The 21,994-nt window shown below is 31.9% G+C and overlaps 2 protein-coding genes and 1 non-coding gene across 3 annotated transcripts; 2 read left to right on the forward strand and 1 right to left on the reverse strand.

Annotated features, from left to right (window-relative positions):
- The first annotated feature begins 6,363 nt into the window (after window positions 1-6,363).
- Window positions 6,364-11,830, forward strand: LOC114402783 (SPX domain-containing membrane protein At4g22990-like). The gene is made up of 11 exons (XM_028365457.1): window positions 6,364-6,593; window positions 6,738-6,796; window positions 6,876-6,996; window positions 7,180-7,491; window positions 7,584-7,697; window positions 7,847-8,301; window positions 8,613-8,914; window positions 9,658-9,830; window positions 10,224-10,414; window positions 10,665-10,798; window positions 11,322-11,830. Exons 2-11 carry the CDS (start codon window positions 6,744-6,746, stop codon window positions 11,558-11,560), a joined length of 2,094 nt encoding a protein of 697 aa, XP_028221258.1. The 5' UTR covers window positions 6,364-6,593; window positions 6,738-6,743; the 3' UTR covers window positions 11,561-11,830.
- A 1,236-nt stretch (window positions 11,831-13,066) lies between these two features.
- TRNAN-GUU lies at window positions 13,067-13,140 on the forward strand. The gene has a single exon. It is a non-coding gene; the product is annotated as a tRNA-Asn (tRNA).
- Window positions 13,141-16,274: 3,134 nt separating this feature from the next.
- LOC114401584 (ABC transporter G family member 8-like) lies at window positions 16,275-18,384 on the reverse strand. The gene has a single exon (XM_028364133.1). It carries the CDS (start codon window positions 18,291-18,293, stop codon window positions 16,488-16,490), a length of 1,806 nt encoding a protein of 601 aa, XP_028219934.1. The 5' UTR covers window positions 18,294-18,384; the 3' UTR covers window positions 16,275-16,487.
- Between the last annotated feature and the right edge of the window lie 3,610 nt (window positions 18,385-21,994).

Consider the following 21,994-nt stretch of genomic DNA (forward strand, 5'->3'; position numbering starts at 1 on the left):
GCGTAAGCTTCCACAATAAAAATCCCTCAAATTAAAGGGTGCAGTTTTGACTGTCTCACTATGTAATTACGCAATTTAAGCAATCGCAACCTTCTCTCTTGGCCCGACAATGGCATCATAGATCAGAGAAAATTCTCATCCAAATTGAAAAAAATTTATATAATTAACTATTAGTTATTTTAATATTAATTTTTATTTTTGTATGAAATAAATAAATGTGTGTGAAATAGTTATAATTTTAAAGTAAATTAAGCTAACGAGTTGAATTAAATCTCCTGTGAGCTTGAATATTAAGTTGAGTTCGAACTATAAAAAATTATATCAAACTCGAGTTAAAGTTTAATTGAAATCAATTCAAGAATTTAATTTATATTAATAATATAAAATACTTTACATTATCATTCATTTATAAATTATTATATATTATATATTTATTAATTTTTTTCACTAAATACCTTAACAGTCATATAAATAATCATTTGTAATTTAATAATAATATAAAACTTTTTACATTATATATGACCATAAAATTTTATAAACAGCTAGACCTCTATATAAATTTATATTTTCTAACGAATTTTAATGAATAATAAATTAAGATAAGTGTTATTATCTATAGACACATAATGAAGCCATCAAGATCCACCAAACAACAGCAAAAGGATAACACACAGCTTTCCGGATCTTTATATCTGAAGCAATTATGCAATGTTTCAGTTGGACATAATTTAATGGGGAAAAAGATGGTGCTCTTCGAAACTTCAACATTTGTAGGGCAATAATTGAAAATATGTACATGAATGCTTGTCACAACAACGACTGATGCATGCACGTATTGGTGTGGCAATTAATGAGATATCAAAGTTGTTGACATGCTGCATGCAGTTAGATGAACAACACTATCGATCATCTGTTGAGTGCTGTTGAATCACCGGGTTGGGTATATTCAACTTGTCAATGGCTTCAATTCAAATGCAAATAAGCAAAATTTCTTTTAATTAGTGAGTCGGAGTTGATCATTATCTAAGTTTGTCGACCTCTAATAGTAAGAGTTGTACAGTCGTGAAGTACGTCTCCTCAACCAACGATGACATCGGTAGATGTCTTGTGTTTTTTAACATGGAATTAACAGACTCACAAATTTGTAGTTATATGTCCCCAACATTTTTTCTCATACAAACGAGAGAATGAGGGATATCCCCAAGATGTCACCAGTGCATCTTCTTCGTGTATGTGTAACCTGTAAATATTCAATCAATCTATTACGTTATGAAATTTGATTGAAAGTAAAGTTTAATGAAGAAATAAAATAGATTCTCACCAGCCAACATGAGTGATTTCTTTAAATGTTTGTGTGATCCCATGAATCTTGATCGAAACTTCACCAAATTGACATGTGAGACAATCATTACAGTGATTGGATGGAATATCATGCAGAGTGGATTAATATCTGAAAAAACAAATGCAATGATGTTTTAACTGGACAATGGGTTGAAGGAATAGTGACACATACACCAGCGTACATGGAATAGTATAGGAAAAACATTAGTCTATTCTTGTCTGTTGCACAACAACTAAATGATCCACGCACAACAATTACCCATAATGTTGCAGGGACAAGTGTTGAACAAATACATTTTGAAATTTCACATCCTCAATCAATGTATTGTACTCCTTCACCTGTTCATCAAACTTTTGGCCATACTGACGAGTCAGTTAACGCAACCAACCATGAATGGATGACCAATTTATTTGGTGTCGATTTGAATACACCAAATTCTACAACATCATATTTAGCATTTTTATAACAGTTTGATGCACCACATTCGTTTGGAGAACAAGGACAAAGTTCTTCAGCTGCAGCAACCCACATTGAATCTATTGACATAGGACAACAACATCATCATGACGTGGGAGAACCAGTCATACAGGAAAAAAGAAATCCGCGACGTAATCGACGTTCACTGCCCTGTGAGACTGATCATCGCCTTGGTCATTAAAGTATAAAATGTTGTGATAATGGGATCAAATATGTTTAAGTAACCCTGTAATGGTTTCATCAAACAAGACCTCAAATTAAGAGTAAAAAATAAAAAAGAAAGCATGTTTGTCACCCTTAAAGCAATGTTTAAGTGGTCATCTTATGAAATTTTTTAATGTCAGAGAATTAAAAAAAAGATATTGTGCACCGGTTCCATGGACAACCACCTCAAAATAGAAGCACAAAATTAAAAAAACTATGATTTAGATCCTTGCAACTATGCTTAAGTGTCTATGTTCTGTATTTTTTTAAAATTATGTCCAACACATTAACGATTTTCGTGACACACTCTTTCCATAGTTTGAACGTCAAAGAATCCAAAAAAATATATCATGCACTAGTTCCATGGACAACCACCTCAAAATAGAAACATAAAATCAAAAAAACTATGATTTGGACCCTTGCAACTATGCTTAAGTGCTCATATTCTACATTTTTTAAAAATTATGTCCAACACATTAATGATCTTCGTGACACACTTTTTCCATAGTTTGAACGTCAAAGAATCCAAAAACAAATATATCATGCACCAGTTCCATGGACAACCACCTCAAAATAGAAGCACAAAATCGAAAAAATTATGATTTAAACCCTTGCAACTATGCTTAAGTGTCCATGTTCTGCATTTTTTTAAAATTATTTCCGACACATTAATGATATTCGTGACACACTTTTTCCATAGTCTGAATGTCGAAGAATCCAAAAAAAAATATCGTGCACCAGTTCCATGGGCAACCACCTTAAAATAGAAGTACAAAATCGAAAAAAAAACTATGATTTGGACCCTTGCAACTATGCTTAAGTGTCCATGTTTTTCATTTTTTAAAATTATATCCAACACATTAATGATATTCGTGACACACTTTTTTCATATTTTGAATGTCAAAGAATCCAAAAAAAGAATATATCGTGTGCCAATTCCATGAACAATCACCTCAAAATAGGAGCACAAAATCGAAAAACCTATGCTTTGGATCCTTGCAACTATGCTTAAGTGTCCATGTTCTGCATATTTTTAAAATCATGTCCAACACATTAATGATATTCGTGACACGCTTTTTCCATAGTTTGAATGTCAAAGAATAAAAAAAAAGTATTCGTGACACACTCTGCAATTTGCACACGTCTCTAAAAAATTAAATGTCTCACCAGCAATTGGATTCCAGAAAAGCCTTTAGCAGACACACAATTCTAACCTTATGAGATTCCAATACACATCAACGGGGCAAAATACTCATATAACTATAAATAACACAAAACACCCTCAATACAAACACACAATTTCACACAACATACATTCATAAACCAAAGTCAATCTTATTACTATGTCATTTTTGGGAGAAACAAATAGTCAAACAACTGCTAACTCAAGATTAGCCTTCATTTTTCCAAATGGATCAATCACTCACAACAACAACCAAACTGACGTTTATTTTCAAAGACTCACTCCAACACCAATGCGAGTTCGTAATAACTGTCCTTTTGATACACTCAAGAGTAGAGTGCACAACACCCTTCAACTAATCAACGATCAATTAGTGGATGAAATATACTACTGACAACCATTCATAGATGCAAGTCAGCAATATTTTTTTCAATCTCTACAATTGAAAAATGATGATGATGTTTACACAATGTTAATGTGCAATGAACAATACTCGTGTGTTGGTCCTGTAGAATTTCGTCATATTTGTGTTGCAATTATATTTTTAGTACGTTTCGTTATTCTTATTTATCATCTCAGTCATAACTGTTTAATTTTATGTGTATCAATTATTTATTCACTGTGTTTTTTAATTTGTTTCAATACTACTAACTAATTTTCTCATTTTTTAATTAACATACATAACAAAATAAAAATTTCAACGACACATAAATTTAACTAAAAAATATATATACATGTAACTAAAAAATTATACTATTATTTTCTCAAATTTTTTTATTTTTCTTTATCTATATATATCTCTTAAAAAATTATAAAAATTATTTTAATAAAAAATTGGAGAAAATAACTATTTTAAAAATTTAATTTTTTTAATAAAGCAAATATATTATTAGACAATTTTAATAATTTTTAATATTAAAAGTTTTAATTTTTATTTGTATTATTTTGTAATTTAAATTAAAAAAATTCAAACATATAAATTTTATAAAAAAAATGAAAAAGAAAAAGAGACCCGTAAGAAAGTGGGGTGGTCAAACCCAACTTCCCAGTTAACATAGAAATGTTCATATGACATCTAAACTGAAGAGTTTGTCGTGCGCGAATTTATATAAGAATAAGGGTAACCATTTATAATTAGTGTCCTTATATATTAATTAAAGAATTAAAAATAAAATATTATAAATTATAAAAAATATTAAAAAAATTTATAAATAATATAATTTTATTTTTTAAGAAAAATATTTTTACTTTGAGAGTTTCTTAACGAATAACAAATGTGTTTAGAATCCTGATTAGTATTTACCTAAATAATAATAAATGAATAGCCTTATTCTTTGTGATATTTGGGACATTGAAAAAAGAAATATAGATGTAAATATAAACTAATGTTTAATTTTAGCCTTTGTGAGATACTATTATTTACAGTATTTTTTGGAACTAGAAATTAAATAAATTTTTAAAATTAAAAGTATTGCTATTTTAGTCTTTAAGAGAGGAAGAGAGGGAGGGAGAAAAAAGTCTCCAAGAAAACAATATATCATTGTGAGTAATGAAAATTATAATTTTAAATTATATTACATAATTATATATAAATGATTAAGATTATAAATTAGTTGGCGGTAGCATGACCACTTGTCAATGTTATGTGTTTTTTATCATTCAAACAATAAAATTCATACATTTAATAAATATGTATTGGATTTTTAAAATTTAATAAATTATAATTAATATTATATATGAAAATATGTTTATTTATATATTATGTAAACACTATGCTAACCACATTCTAATTCTAAATTAATAATAAAATGTATTAAAAATATATTATTGCCGGTACTTGTGGAAAAATTATTGGTGGAAGTGGGAGTTTCTATATATAGTAAATAGTAAAAGAGAGATGAATATATGGCAGCATTTACAGGAGTAGGACCCGCTTCCGGTGTGTTTGTTTGTCAGCCTTTTACACTCTCACTCTCCCTTTTACCTTTTCTTTCTCCAATCGCTTCACCCTTCTCCTTCCACTTTTATTCTTTTTGGTAAGCAATCCATTAATTCTTTTGTTATCATCTTCTTCTTTCTTTCTTTCTTTTGCTTCATATGGTTTCCCAATAACACAATTCTTTTCTTTCCGGAACAAAAACTGCAACATGTAATTTATGCATGAAAATTTATTGAACTATCTTCTTTTTATATATAGAATTTTTCATGAAAAAAGGACTGAGAGCCTCTTCTGTTTAAAGGTAAACTATATGTAAAAGATCTTGGCTTTATTTTATGTTTTCCTCCGTCACTTAATTTCAATCGGATTTATTGATTGAGATTGATTTTGTTTTTCATCCCTTTTTGGGGACCGTGTGGGGTAATGATTTGGATAATAATAAATTAATAATCATGTTGTCCACCTGCTTTCAATTCATCTGGATTTTTCATGCTTATGCGTCCCAACCTGGCTCCACTCTTTAATTTTTTCTTGTTACCTTTTCAAAGGATGTGACTAGTCGAAAATGAAGAGAATGTTTTTACACTAATAATAATAATAAATAGAAATTAAATTTATTAAAAATATGAATAGTAAAAATTAGAACTAATTAAATATATACGATGTAAAAAAAGTTCGTTATCAGGATATTCTAATTAAATTATTAATTGTTATATTATGATAACATAAAGTATTTTAACACATACATCTAATTGAAAATGTATCTTGTCATCACGTAATAATATTAGTGAATAGGATGATGTAGTAATGCAATAATCTTATGGAACGTTAGTATAATAATTATTCTCAACTTATAACATCAGTCGATGACGTACTGTGTCAACTATAAAGTAGACTGATTAAAATATGTGTACCGTAATAAAGTCAGAAAATGCTGCTCAATCAATGTAGTTACGTTAATAAAACTAGCAAACATAACACATGACGTAAGTTTGATATTACGTTACAAGGTTCTAAGTTTGATATTACGTTACAAGGTTCTTGTTAAGCAGCTACTTACTTCAAAAGAAAGTACTAAATAATTATTATATTTTTCATATAATATATGCTTCTTTCTCTAATTTTTTTTATCTACTTTTGTTTTTCGAACAAGTATAGTTTAGATGCTTGTTAGCATTTTTCTATTTATAATACTTATGGTAAGGTATATGTATCATTGACTACATAAGAATTTCTTCGTACTATATCAATTGAACCTGTGTTCAGATTTTGATGCAGATGTTTGATTCATGGTATGCTCGTGAGTTCTTATTCATTCATGAGAGGGCTTCACAACTTTGCTTGTATTATTATGGACGCTTCAGCATATTTGTATTGGCAACAAACATGCTAAGCTAGGAAGAAAGCAACCTTGTTATACCTTCATTCAGTAACGCTATATTCATTCGGTATGCATAGTTTTGTGTTGGTGGAAGTTCGATTAATACATTGTTGCTGATGAAAGAAAGTTACACTTTTAATTAAATGTTTGCCTTACTAGCATTATAAGTTGTTTTGATTTACTTTGGATGAATACAACCTTGTAATTGCAGAGAGAGATGGTTGCCTTTGGGAAAAAGTTGAAAGAAAGACAAATTCAAGAATGGCAAAGGTATGTTTTTTGCCTATGTGTTGTTTTCTGTCCATGGTTTCATTTTTATGCATGCTCATGATTTTGATTTTTGATTTAGATATTACATAAACTACAAACTAATGAAGAAACGAGTAAAGCAGTATGCTCAACAAATTCAACTTGGAACACTGGATCGCCGCCATGTACTTAAGGATTTCTCAAGAATGCTGGATAATCAGGTCTGTTTTCATTGTTGACTGTATAATTAGGATTTATGACTCAGTCACTTCCTGTTATGAAATTTGAGCCTTTTCATTACTTGTAACTATACTCAATTTTGATTATGGTTATATGGGTAAAATGTGTGGCATTCTTTATTTGTATTTTACACATGTTTCACTCACTTCCTTATTACAATTCAGATTGAGAAGACTGTGCTTTTCCTGTTGGAACAACAAGGGCTTTTGGCAAGTAGGATAGCGAAGCTCGGAGAGGATCATGAAGTTATTCAGCAGGAGCCTCATATAAGCAGAATAGCTGAACTACGAGAAGCTTATAGAGCAGTGGGACAAGAGCTATTGAAGCTTCTCTTCTTTGTAGAAGTCAATGCTGTTGGTTTGCGTAAGATATTGAAGAAGTTTGACAAACGCTTTGGCTATAAATTTACTGATTACTATGTCAAAACTCGCGCAAATCATCCATACTCCCAGCTCCAACAAGTGTTCAAGCATGTGGTAATATGTTTAGTTCAACCACAAATTTGCTTTAATTTTTTTTTTCTTCCTCCCTACAAATGAACATTGACTAACAGATAAGGAACTTGCAGGGATTTGGAGCTGTTGTGGGAGCTTTATCTCGCAACCTTCACGAACTTCAGGAGAATCAGGAGAGCCAAGGAAGCTTCTTATCAATTTATGATCAGCCTACACTTCCCCTTCAGGTTTCTTTTTACATCGACTCTGTTTCATCCACTGGTGTTAATTTGTAATGTTTTCTCTTAATGTTCTCAGCCAAGCTTTAGTAGCTGGCTATGAAGCAACATAAGTTTGGTGATTTCCATCTTAAATACTTTTTATTATTTGTGTGCAGGATCCTGTTATTGATTCAATAAGAGCAGCTATTGATAGGTTAAGTAACTCAACCAACTTCCTAAACTTTTTGGGGCAACATGCACTTATTATGCATGAGGAGTTGCCTGCACCTGTTGATGAGCATGTTGATGATCAAAGATACCATTTTATGTCTCTTTTTTTGAACTTGGCAAACACATTTTTGTACATGGTCAACACATATATTATAGTCCCTACAGCAGATGATTACTCTATGAGCCTTGGGGCTGCACCAACGGTTTGCGGTATTGTGATCGGGGCAATGGCAGTTGCACAGGTGTTTTCTTCGGTGTATTTTAGTGCGTGGTCAAATAAATCATACTTCAGGCCTCTTGTATTCAGTAGCATAGTTCTTTTTCTTGGCAATGTCATGTATGCCTTGGCATACGATCTTAATTCGATATGGATTCTCATAATTGGTCGTCTTTTATGTGGGTAAGTACTCTTGCATCTTTTACTTGATGGCCATAAGTTTTGATTCTGCATTATCATTTTACTTTTTGGTAACTATTACCACATTCTCAGTTATCTAGTGTTAAAATCATGTCCATAATCCTGAATAGGTAACTGCATTCTCAAGGGAAAGATTAACTTTGATTCTTTGTGGTTAAATAGGTAACTATGTATACGGTGATTTTCATGTTGCTTGCAAAACTTGCCACGTTAATATTGAAGCTAGGGATATGTTAAGATACTAGCCACGTTAAGACCTTGTTACATTGACAAACATCTGATTTTAATTGCAGATTTGGTTCTGCCAGAGCGGTCAACCGGCGTTATATTAGTGATTGTGTGCCTTTAAAAATCCGCATGCAAGCATCGGCAGGTTTTGTTAGTGCCAGCGCGCTTGGAATGGCCTGTGGTCCTGCATTAGCCGGCTTACTACAGACCAAATTTAAGATTTTCAACATTACATTTAACCAAGATACCTTACCAGGGTGGGTTATGACTATTGCTTGGTTGATATATCTAGTGTGGTTGTGGATCACTTTTAAGGAACCTTATCGTGAAATTGAAGAGAATCATGTACCACATCAATCCAATGCTGGTACTAAACTCATATTGCATCACCTCTTTTTTTATGATTTCTACTTTTTCTGTTAAAATTGTTGATCTGCATTAATCCTCTAATTTCACTGCTGAGTCCTAATATTTCTGATATTCGCTGGGTTTTTTTGCCCTTGAAGTTTAGCATTCAGTATTTTAATAAATAGTCCATTGATGACACTGGTCATCGTCTATAAGTTTGACCACTGTCAAAATAAATCTGAAACAAAAATATCAGAATCTTCCTCATCAAAAGAAATGGAGATTGATGCAAATAGTGAGTTATTTAGCCAGAAATTTGGTTTCATACTTTAAGAAGCTCATATATTGTCCGTACATAGCCTTTCTGCCTCTGTAGCTTTGCTGTTCAACTGCATTCCTGGTACTAATGGTACCTTGTTAAGTATTTTGTGAACCTTCAAAACACTTCAAATGACCTACTAAGCAGGTTAAATAATGATATGAAAGGAAATTAGCCATAAAAACTGAAAAAGCCTTCGGCAATATTTATCTGGAATGCTATCTCTAGTGAATTGGTAAATCTGCTGCAATGTAATATTCAGAAATTATGGAGAAACATGGGTAACTTCTGGCATTAATGACTAATGAGCCTTCTCCAAATCATAGAGTTTGTCTATCTGTCCCTTGCACTATATCATAATTCATGGGTTATCTATATGTAAGGAGTTTGTTCAAGTCTACAACACAACAGAAAATGACACACTTTTTTGCTTGTACCAACAGAAAACAATGCACTTGAAAAAGGCATAAAACAACCACTGCTGACTAGTTTAAAAGATAAGGTAGATGAAGATGATGATCAAGATTATGATGATAGTGAAGAAGCTCCAGAGGATTCTCGTCAGCCAGCCAATTCAATTGGAGCAGCATATAGACTCCTTACACCTTCTGTAAAGGTTGGATCTCCATTAACCATTAGTTTATTAGAAGTATGTGCTTTAAGTCATTGTTTGAATGGAACACTAATTTTTCATGTGAGACACCGTACGCTCCTAAATGATGGAAAGGTTAATTTTTCAGTACCCAATATTGTTGTGACTTACACGCACACAAAACTACGGCTATATTTGCAAGATGGGCACTTTCTACTGTCAAATAAGATTATTTAGACATCATATGTCTCTTGATATAATGAATTTCCTTATTCAGCTCATTGTTATTTTAGATAATTTAGAATTTCTCGTGAAATCTTTGATGTACTGTTTGTTTTTGACATCACAAATCACAAAGTTCCATTGAAGACTAGATAAAAGGTTGTTCATCTGACCAAATTTATGTAACATCTTCAGGTTCAGTTATTGATATACTTCATGCTTAAATATGCAATGGAGATTTTACTGTCAGAATCCAGTGTCATCACAACATACTACTTCAATTGGACAACAAGCACTGTTTCCATTTTTCTTGCTTGCCTTGGCTTGACAGTTCTTCCAGTTAACATTATTGTTGGAAGTTATATAAGCAATATGTTTGAGGACAGGTAACGTGTGGAAAACCTTTAATTTGCTTCATTTGATTATTCATAAAGCTAATTTGTATAATACATTTGCAGAAAGATGTATGATAAAATGATTATGCATTTTGAAATTTAATGCTTGGTAAAAAGATAAAGTCATAATAGAGATCCAAGGGATTAATATTTTCACTTATCCACTCACAACCTTAAAATTGTTTATATTATCCACATAAGCAGCTCTAAGAGATCTGTTTTCTATTTGATCATTTTGTAGGCAAATTTTGTTGGCATCAGAAGTTATGGTTTTCGTAGGCATACTTTTCAGCTTCCATGTAATTTTTCCATACACTGAACCACAGTACATCTGTTCGGGGCTCCTTATGTTTGTTTCTGCTGAAGTACTTGAAGGTAAGATCTTATATTAGTGATCTCACCGATCTGCTTTCCTATTTCTGATGGTGTAGATGCACATGAATCATGGTGTTATGTCTCACCAAGCAAAATTAAGAAATATGATAAAGCTTGCCATCATCAAGCAAATCTACCTTTATATGTTGTTTTAAGATTTTGAGGGTAGTTTTCTCAATTTTTGGTTAAATTTGGTCTTGGTCCCGACCTTTAAGAACATGATTTTGATCCTCGTTTTTGAAGAACAATGAAATTAGTCCCTCACTGTAACTCTATTAGCATTGTTTTTTATGACGTGGTTAACGAAGACACATGGCGGCCACGTGACATTGAGGACTAATTTCAGCATATTTCAAAAGAGCAAGGATCAAAATCCATTTTTTAAAATGCATGCATTGATTAATAAGGACCATTTTAAACCAAATATTGGAGGAACAAAAGGAGCTTTTCATTAAGGAACATCATGCAAACATATTAATTAGGCTCATTGTTATGATGTTCGACAATGATTCATGCTTTACAGGTGTCAACTTGTCACTTCTATCACGAGTAATGTCATCAAGGCTTTCTCGTGGAACCTACAATGGAGGGCTCTTGTCTACAGAGGCAGGGACACTTGCACGAGTGATTGCAGATGCAACCATTACTCTTGCTGGCTACGGGGGTGTGAGTAGGCTCCTTAACGTCACCCTCTTTCCTTCGTTCTTCATTTGCGTAGCTTCCATAATTGCAACTTGCTATACCTACAATTCTTTATATTGATTAGGGCCTTAATAGATTTTGTTTTGCTGTATCTTTTAAGAAAAACTTGCTCTCCAAGTTCTTTTCTTCATTCCATTTTCTATCTATAAAGTTCTGTATTTAGCTTCATGGGGTAGTAAAAGTAGCTAGGCTATCGAGCGTACCTTAATCATATAGGTTGTCCAAAATCCAAATGTATATTATTGTATGATGGATTTGCTAAGGTAGCATCACCATCATTTAGGACTGATGATTATTCTAATCTAGCTTAATGTTTAATTTAATCTGATATCCTACTCTTTATAATAAAATAGTCTCCACTCTTGGTTTCATTATTCTTTATAATACCTTATTTTTTTCTACTAAATATTAGTTTTATTAATTTCTCTTTTTTTTTATATTTCATTTACTTCTACTCTCAAATTAAGTTCTTTATTTGAAAAAAAACATTTTTTTTCTTGTTAAATCTAAATTATTTATGTTTTCTTATTTATTTCAATGAGTTGTATATATTTTCTTTATAGTTATAAATACTTCTTTCTCTAAATCATTTTTTCTTCTAATTTATATTTTAAACAAACAAAGCATAAAATATTTATTTGCATAATACAAACTACAAAGTATGGATTTTGTGTAGTTTGTCATGTAATTGATACGTTTATGTCTTCGAATCACATGTCATGTCTTATGTCATTTTTATTCTATAGTCATGTGGTACGTGATTTCTTCACTTTAAAAACAATTAATTTTTAATTATTGATTAAGAAATGTCTTTAATGTGAAAGAAGAGTATAAACTATGCAGTAAAAAAATAGTATAAACTATAAAGAGGCTTCTTTAAAAAAAAAAAAACTATAAAGAGGTCGATAATGTATTAATAGCTGCATCAACTATATTCATTTTATTTTATGTAGCATAAACTATATTCATAAGGTAAAGAAATTTTTAAAAAGAAGAAGTGAATGAACAAGTCTTAGAATGTGTAATGTGAAAAACCTAACTCAACCCTAAAAGTTAGTTCAAGGAGTGAGGGTTGCCCCTCACTTATATATTCTAATATAAGATTACTTTTAACCGATGTGAGACTTGAATTATTTCTAACACATCTCCTCACGTCAAGCACTCTTTGAGCTTGATGCGTAAACAACAAAATGATGGGTGTTTGTCACCACAAAGCGAGGGCTAGCGGAAGCGTGGTTCCAGGATCAGAACTGACTCTGATACCGTCTTAAAGTTTGTAATGTGAAAAATCTAACTCAATCCCAAAAGCTAAATCAAAGGATGAGGATTGTCCCTCACTTATCTAATGTGTGATTACTTTTAGCCGATGTGAGACATAGATTATTTCCAGCAAGCTTGTGTAAAAGGTGTTAATTTACTAAGAAAACAATCAAAAACTGAAAAACGTAATTCACATATCCAATTTAAAAAAGACGAAAGCGAGCTTGTTAACTTGCAAAACTTGATCAAATGAAATCGTAGATTACTAAAAATTAATAATTTATAATAAGTAGTAAATTAATAATAGCTGGAATAGCTCAGTTGGTTAGAGCGTGTGGCTGTTAACCACAAGGTCGGAGGTTCAAGCCCTCCTTCTAGCGCTTTTGTAAGATATATTTTTCTTTTTTTCACCTAAAGAAAAGGTAGTATATAAATCTCAATTTCTTTAATCATAAAAATATCAAATTAAAGCTTCCCGTTGGGGAAAACTAGTGACCACTGCGTGCCCACCCACCAGGTATTTGTTTGGAAGATATTCATAGATTTTTTTATACTCACAGGTACAAATGGATACTTCAAATTTAAAAATATATTTTAAAAATGATGATATTCAGCATTAAGTAAAACTAGTTAATTAAAAGCCTATAATAAAGAAGAATTAAACATAAAAAAGTGTGTTTTAAGTATAAATAAAATAAATTCAAAGTACAAGTATAAATAAAATTATAATTCAATAAAAATGTAAAATAAATCCAAAGTACAAGCATAAGTAAACATAAAATTACAAAATCTCAAAAGCATAACTTCAAAGAAAAACATAAATCTAAATAAATGAAAAATGTATAATTTACTAAATTGCATAAGTCTTCAATTCAATTATTAACTGTTTTCTCGTCAATAACTTCACTTTTATCACTTATTTCCTAAAACAAAAAACACCAAAATAAATTAGATTTAAGTTTTTTTTCTTTTATAATATATATATATATATATATATATATATATATATATATATATATATATATAAATTTTTCCGAACATATACCCACTCAAAATATATAAGGTTTATATGAGCATTAAACACCTTTTCTGTTGGACAAAAATACCACTCATCTTTTATTTAGAAATGTAAAACTTAAAGGACATATATGCAATTGCATTCTTAAATAAACAAATAAACCAAAAGTCCTTTTTCTCTTTTGCGCAAGGGTAGCTGGGTTTTTTCACGAACCATTACACACAGCAAGTGCTCAAGTCATAAGTTAGGAACTGTATTCTTAAGATTTCAAATTAATCCTCAATCTCAAGTTTTTTATAGTTACGGTAGTATTCATTGGTAAGAAAAGGTGGAAAACAAAACTTCAATTTTATGCTATTAAAAACAATTGCTTAAGAGGATTTTGAGTTATGAACTCTTCAGTCCACGAGATGTCACAAGCCTTTGCAGCCAAGGAAAGAGGAGAGGAACTAGAATCAATGTTGTGGGACTTGGACATGACGGTGAAAAAGTGACCATCAATAAAGAGGGGCTTTGAACGGTGTAGAATTGTTGTCAGTGGGATTTGCCATTTGTAGATCTCCTTCATGGAGATACCCAAGGGTCTACCGCCTTTGATGTAACGAAACCATGTTGCGGCGGCACAACAAGACCAAGACATGGGAGAGACAAAATGGATTTTTGGACATATATAATGTTGAAGTTTTAATCTGCATGCACCATATATAAGGAGTACATTATTGATTATTTTATTACGTATAGTTTGTTAATTTGTATGATTAATACTGTGCCAATATGATTTTTGAACATATATAATGTTGAAGTTTTATGTTTATCTTAGCAGCATAATTACATCATATATATTGTTTTGTTAGGTATAATTTTATATAATATTTTTTAAAAACAAAATAGATATGTATTGATTGTGTAAAATAGGTTTATATTGTTATCTCATCATAAATGACATATAAGATAAGTTTGTTAATTTTTATAATAATTTTTTTAAAATTTATATGAACAATAATTTCTAAATAATTGTGGTGTATGATTATTAAACTTTGTTTTAGAAGTTTTTTTTTCCTTTTTTGATTTTTTTTTTATTTTGCCACTTGATTTGTGATTAGGCTGCTAATCCGATTAGGTGACCTTTTGAACTTTTAACCTTGTTATACAACTATGCACCCATAAACTAAATATTAATTATAAGATGATGGAAATTTTAAAAAGTCACACATATACTAATTGTGCTGATTCTCTATTATTGTCTTACATTGTTGAAAAAATAACTGCAGGGTTGCAGTTTAATCTTACACCATTCTTTCCTTTTTAATTTTATTTTTTTATTACAATTTTATACAAGTCAAAGTTTATTTTAATGGTTGTGATCATGCAGTTTATAATTAAAAACTGCAGTGGATCGTGAGCCATCTACAATCTTAGGCCAATAGTGAAATATCATATCATATCCAAAATATTATATGCAATCCCCAACCCAACACTGAACAAGTTCACGGGACACCACGAATGAAGAACCCGTGAACAAAAAACACTATAGCTCACAGTCACAGCAGACAAATTAAAGAATAGCAGCAGCAAGCAAGCAACTTAGCCAAACGACAAAACCTCCTCCATGATGATGAGGACAGCTTTGGACTCTTCCCTCTCTTTGCAACCAAAGGCATAAGAGAGACCCGTGACTCCAACAAAGTTAAACAAATCGAACAATTGAATTGGCCAAAGAGATATCTACGTGGTTTTTTCTGTTATATATGCTTTCACCCATTAATTAAAGCCTCCAAGAAATTCAAATGAACCCACATTATTATTCAGCCATTAAATACAGAATTATAGATCTTCCATCCTGACCTCTCATTTTGTCAATCAAACTCCTTTACATGTGAGAAAATCAAACCACATGTACAATAAGAATGAGTGGTTGCTAGCTAGAATATATATATATATATATATATTACAGTTAATTTATAAAAGTTGTTAATTTTATTTATAAAGTCGATCAGATGCAATACAAAAATCAATTTTATTAATTCCTGAAGAAAAAAAATTCTTAAATTTATTCCAGCTTTGAAAAATGACCTATTTCATCAATATATATATATATATATATATATATTGCATATGAGAAGGAAGGAAAAAAAGAACTTACCAGAAAAAAACTATTTAGAAAATAGTACTATACTTTTTAATGCTTTTTATCGTTGATTAACATTTTATGATTTTTCAATAAATTTTTCTAGTTAATACTAATAAAGAAGGTTAAAAAAATTAAAGTGTATTAAAACGTGTATTGTTATTTAATTTGCATTAATGCATGCTCATCATTATGCCTACAGCATGAAACGTCGCATTCGATCTTAAGTTACAGCTTGTCGTCCTGTGTCTAAAGTAAATGAAATATCACGTACTACTACCAAATCATACAATGATCCAAATTACGGGGTTCTAGCTACTAAGGAAAAGGAACAACTATATCTAATGAAGAAGTGAGAATAACACTACTTGAGAGGAGAACGAAAAGGTCCACTTCATATCTATAAAACAAACTTTTTCTGTGGCTGTATTTCACATTATATACTTTATATAGAAATCAAATAAAACAAAACGAGTTCATACATGCAATAGGATGATAGAAAAAAAATATATGAAAGCTAAAATACTACAACGCTTAAAGTTATCAGCGTTTTATCACCATATATAATTTCTCGGTGTCTATTAAGTTTTCGATCTTGAAACCCTTCTAGCCAAAACCAAGAAGCAAAGCACACGATACAGCAGAAAGAACCCGAGCAAGAAGTACACGTTGGTCCACCTTTCACTCTCCTTGAGCCCTCTCTTCTGCAACACGTCACCACCAGTCACCATGCACTGTTCATTCTCTTGGTACCATATCAAACACCGTGACACCAAACACGAGTACTCGTTGATGAGAAGGGCATCAAGAGCGTATTTATACATAGAGAAGAAATGCATGAAGAGCCAGTACTTGGGCAAGCTTTCCTTGGAGATAAAATACCCAGAGAAGAGAAAAAACGCTGCGAGAAGCACCGTTAGGAGCGAAGTCCCAGCAATGTAGTTCGGTGCAAGAGAGCTCAAGAAGAGAGCGAACGAGTTTGCCATGAGAACAATGACCCAAATGACCAAAACAAAGTAAGCAAAAGAAAGCCACGAAGCACAAAGACCCACCAAGAAATAAACTGGAATAGAATATATAACAGCAATAACGAACAAGTAGGGCAAGAAAACAAGCGTGTTTGCAATGAGATAAGACGAAAGCCTATAAACCCCACTCGAAGTTTCTCTCAACAAGATCGGTCTCTCGTTGATGAAAATAGGAAGGGTTTCAGTTGTGGAGGATAAGAGAAACGTGAGAGTGAAGGCAAAGAGACCAAACCTTTTCTCAATCCCTTCTTTATCAAACCCTATATTGATATAAATAGTTCCCAACACAAGCCCCACGAGAAGTGCTTCAGCTGTGTTGGTCAAAAGAAGTTGTCTAGTTCTGTAGATAATCTTCCAAAACCTGCTATAAAGAGTGAAAATCTCATGAACCCTAGAGCTTCTATACCTGATGATCTCTCTACTACTCCTAGCTCCACCCTCAGAAACGGAACTCGTTGAAATTGAACTTTGAGGCGATTCAGGAATACTCGGGGGAGTAACAGGCTTCACCTCATTCAACTGGCTCAAAATCTCCATAGCATATTCCAGCGCGTTGAGTTGGTGAGGAACAGTGAAGCCACTGGAGTGCAAGAACGCGTGCAAGGTGGCAACGCTACCATGATGAACCACGGTTCCTTTGGAGAGCAGCAAGATCCTATCAATGCAAGCGAGGATCTTGAAGCTGGGTTGGTGAATGGAGAGAATGATGGTTCTGTTGCGAGTGGTGCACGTTTGCTTTAGAATTCGCATTACTTTGAAGGCTGAAGTGCTGTCGAGCCCCGAAGTGGGTTCGTCGAGGAGTAGCACCGCGGGATCGTGGAGGAGGCTGAGGCCAATGGAGACCCTTCTGCGTTCTCCGCCGGAGAGGCCATGCGCGAGGCGAGTGTTGGAAAGGTGCGTGAGTCGGAGTTCGGAGAGGAGGGAGGAGACGGTGGCGGCGAGGTTGGAGGTTTTGGGTTTGAGGAGCTTTGCGGCGAAGAGGAAGGTTTCGGAGACGGTGAGGAGGGGGAGGCAGTGGTCGTGTTGGGGGACATAGGAGGAGAGCTTGCGGAAGGTGGAGGGGACGAGAGGGGCGGAGTTGAGGAGGAGGGTGCCGTGGGAGGGGAGGGTGCGGGCGGCGAGGATGTCGAGGAGGGTGGATTTTCCGGCGCCGCTGGGGCCCACCACGGCCAGGATTTGGGAGGGGAGGGCGGTCAGGGAGATGTCTTTGAGGATGTAGGTTGGTGGGGTGTTGGTGCATGGGGTGAAGAAAAGTGAAGAGAATGAGGGTTTGGTGGTGGTGGATTTGGTGTAGGAGATTGATGTGGCTGTTAGTTTGTAGGTTTTAAGGGGTGGTGGGGATTCTGAGGGGTCTTCCATGGAGGGGAGAATTAGTGTTGGAGTGAGTTTGAGAAGTGGTGGTGATGGTGGGATGGAAGTGTATAAGCCTTGTTGGTTTGTGACGTAGAGTGAGACAAAAAGAGAGAAATAATTAAAAAGGTCTTTTGCTTTGGCGTTTGGTGGTTGGATTCTATTGTTTTTTATTCTACGTTCATCAAAAAGTATTGTGCAAGGATGGCTTCTAGTGATGCTAGTACAAAGGAAAATGGCTTGCTTGTTTGAATTTAGATGACCATTTTAATTAAGGGTTCATTGAATAAGTGTTCATGTATAAGTGAATGAGGTTTATAAATTAAGTTGTGGGGTGATAATTAAGTTGTTTGTATATCGGTGAAAAGAATATTGTGATCCTAATAGTTTTGTATGTCATACTATAATTCTAAATATTTATTAGTTTTGAATTTAAGTAGCGAAAAGTAAGTAATCTATTAGTGTCGATTTAGTAGCGAAAAGTTTGAATAGTAGGAGTGTAATTATGATATTAATTTCTGTGTCAGCATTGTAGACATAAAAAAGATTATAGAATTTCTCTGATATTCCACTAATTTTGTAGGTTTTGATGTTGTTGATTTTTTAAAGTCCACCATAATACACACCCAGGTTAAGACAACATAAATTAAAGCCCACCATGCACAGACTAGCATTACTCGAGACAACAATTAATAAAGTTCCTCCAGCATCCTAAACTTTATTAATTTAGTGTATGTATGATTTTCTTTGATTGTAAGGAGATTAGGGTTTAGACTTCTAAACTTATATTTAATAATATATTTTTTAACTTAAAATAGTTATAATTTTTATTTTAAATAACCAAGGACCAATTTAAGAAATAATAAAAAGATAATATATAATTTTATTAGTTAAAAAACTAACGGTATCAAAATCTCCAAAAGTATTGAGACATCATATAAACTCTCATAAGATTAATCAAAATGTGATCGTAACATGCGTACATGTAACACTATAATTCTACTTAATTACTTTTTAAGTTTTAACCATAACGAAAGTTAAAATTAAACAAATAAGAGTCCCCTCGATAACAAAATTTATATTTGAATGAATTATCACAAAAAAAAATCCGTCATAAATTAATTAATTATGAGTTCTAAATTTTTCATGTTAATAAGTTGGTGATAAAATCATTTGCCATAATTTTGAAAACTATCATGATATGTGGATAATATATTTTTAAAAATCATATGAACGTATATTACGTGACTCTGGCTTCGTTTATATCATCTTATCAAAAGTCGTTATGAGGGGAACAATCTAGTTGGTTTGATGACTCAATAGTATCTAAGTCCAAATTTCTCAGACAAATTTTAGGACTGACGTTTATTATTTTGTTCTCCTATTTCAATCACATTTTACGGAATGCAGTTTTTTTTCTTGTTATCTTTCACATTTACAAAGCTAGAGTTAAATCTACTTAATCACAGTAATTACTTTTCTGAACCACATATGTGTGGCTTTAGGAAAACCACGTGGCAACACAAACAGCCTAACTAGATAGATAGGAAATCATCTTCGGCCTCAAAAACATCCCTTCGTAGTTTAAATTTCCTGTAATAAGGACAATCGATCGTTAATTATTTGTGTTTAAATTAAAAAAAAGGAAAATATTTCCTACAAAATAATTAAATCCAAAGATACTGTATACCTTGTGAAGACGAGTTGTGTATACTGTAGGAGACGATACATGATCTTTACCTTATTTATTAATATATAGAAGGGAAAAAGAATGCATGTCATTTGATGTCACCTCAATATATCAAACAATTCTTGAAAAAAATGTTATATCATTTGAATATATAACGACACTTGAACTAAAATATTCTTCAATTTTAGTTGCGGCAATATTTGAGAGCTGGTCGAAAATTGATCAAGCAGGGTTTATCCACTTGTTCACGAGTATGATGTTCTATCCAATTAGTCACAAGTCACAACTGATGAATCTCCATTTGCTTGTCTGTTTATTCGCTTTCATATGTGTGAGCTTTTCACGACATCTGAAGAAATTAGTATTTTATTTTATTTTGGGAAGTTATATTTGGCATCTCAGTGCTTCAGTGGGATAAACCTCTTTATTTTCAGCATTAAAAAACAAAAAAGCTCTTAGAGTTGCCAACAATTTATATGATTTGAACATGCTAAAAGTAGGATTTTAATTATTCGGGTTGGGTTAGTTCAAAGTTAGAAAAAAAATGCATCAAATTATTTAAATTTTATTAACTTGGTTTAGTTTTATTTAAATATTTTTAAGTAGTCATTTAAACTGAATCATTAAAAAAGTAGTCGGGGTTTAATTTTATAAAATTAGAAAAAAAAAGTAAAAAATAATATATATATATATATATATATATATATATATATATATATATATGATGAGACAAAAGGCCTATATTAAAAATTAGCTTAAAAATATCTAAAAGTTCATCACAAAAAAAATTATAAAAAAAAAATCTCAATATCAATCCCTAAATGAGAAGACAAAAGACTCAACCTAAAAAATACTATCCTTAGTTAATGAGAAAATCGCTTTATTTTTTTTTATGATAATAATAATTATATAAGAAAGAAAATAAAAATGCAAATTTAGAACGTAGTAGAAGTCACACAATAACGCAATGAATCACCCTTAGAAGATATAAAGCAAATATAATTATGCACTAAAGGGGAAATCAAAGAGGTTATTAGTCTATGGTTGTAGACTAAAGGGGAAGGCAAAACCTGAAGTCTAAAAGAAAGGAATAGTTATGCGCACTCTCGTTTGAGGTAAGAGGATGTAAATTATCTTAGATGATTAAAAAATTATGTTAGTGAGTTAGGAAATTACATAGGTCTCCAATAAAAGAAGAGGAAGCTTTAGGGTACATGCATAATATATTGAAGACAAAGAATTCACATACAAAACTCATTTATGCACTAAAATCTTCGGATTGTTTTCATTTTGATCTTTAAAAAAATTTCTTATCGTATTTTATTCCTTAAATTTTTTTTCTTTCATTTTAATCTGTTATTATTTTGTTGACCTACAGTAGAGACAAAAAAAAAAAAAAACAAAGAACAAATTGTGGGTAGCAGTAATAATTTTGGGCTTTTGTATGCCATCGAATACTTTGGGCTCAAACAATCCAAGTTTCATACTAACCAAGGGAAATTTTGAATTGAGATTTTTTTAAGAATGTCTGTTGACCCAAATAAGAAGAAATATTGTGGTCATTCTCTATCTGATTAGTAATACTTATGTTGTATAAAAACTTCTTATAAAAACCTAGGTAATTATAGCTTGCAACGGTCTGGTGGAGCGAATATAAATTTCATATAGAAAACTATAAAAGAATGCATAACATATGCACTGTTGTAAAGGTATTTTATATTGTGATTATAAAAGAATATAATTTTTATAACAATTAGTATAATGATTTTATAACAATAATTATTTTACTGTAAATAATATAAATAAAAAAATAAAGTTATTAATGGTTAGAAGACAATATGCATCTTTGTATGAGAATGAAATTCAACTTTTAACATGCTACAATAGATATAGTTATAGAATTAGATTGTGTGTTGAAAAGAGATAGAAACCGAAGTGGTATTGTATGATGCATCTTTGTTCATGTGCACTCTTTTATTATTTTTGTTGCATGCATTTCAGATGTCCTTCATACCCTGTG

This window comes from Glycine soja, chromosome 20 (genome assembly GCF_004193775.1).
Source record: "Glycine soja cultivar W05 chromosome 20, ASM419377v2, whole genome shotgun sequence".
In the NCBI taxonomy this organism is placed as follows: domain Eukaryota; kingdom Viridiplantae; phylum Streptophyta; class Magnoliopsida; order Fabales; family Fabaceae; genus Glycine; species Glycine soja.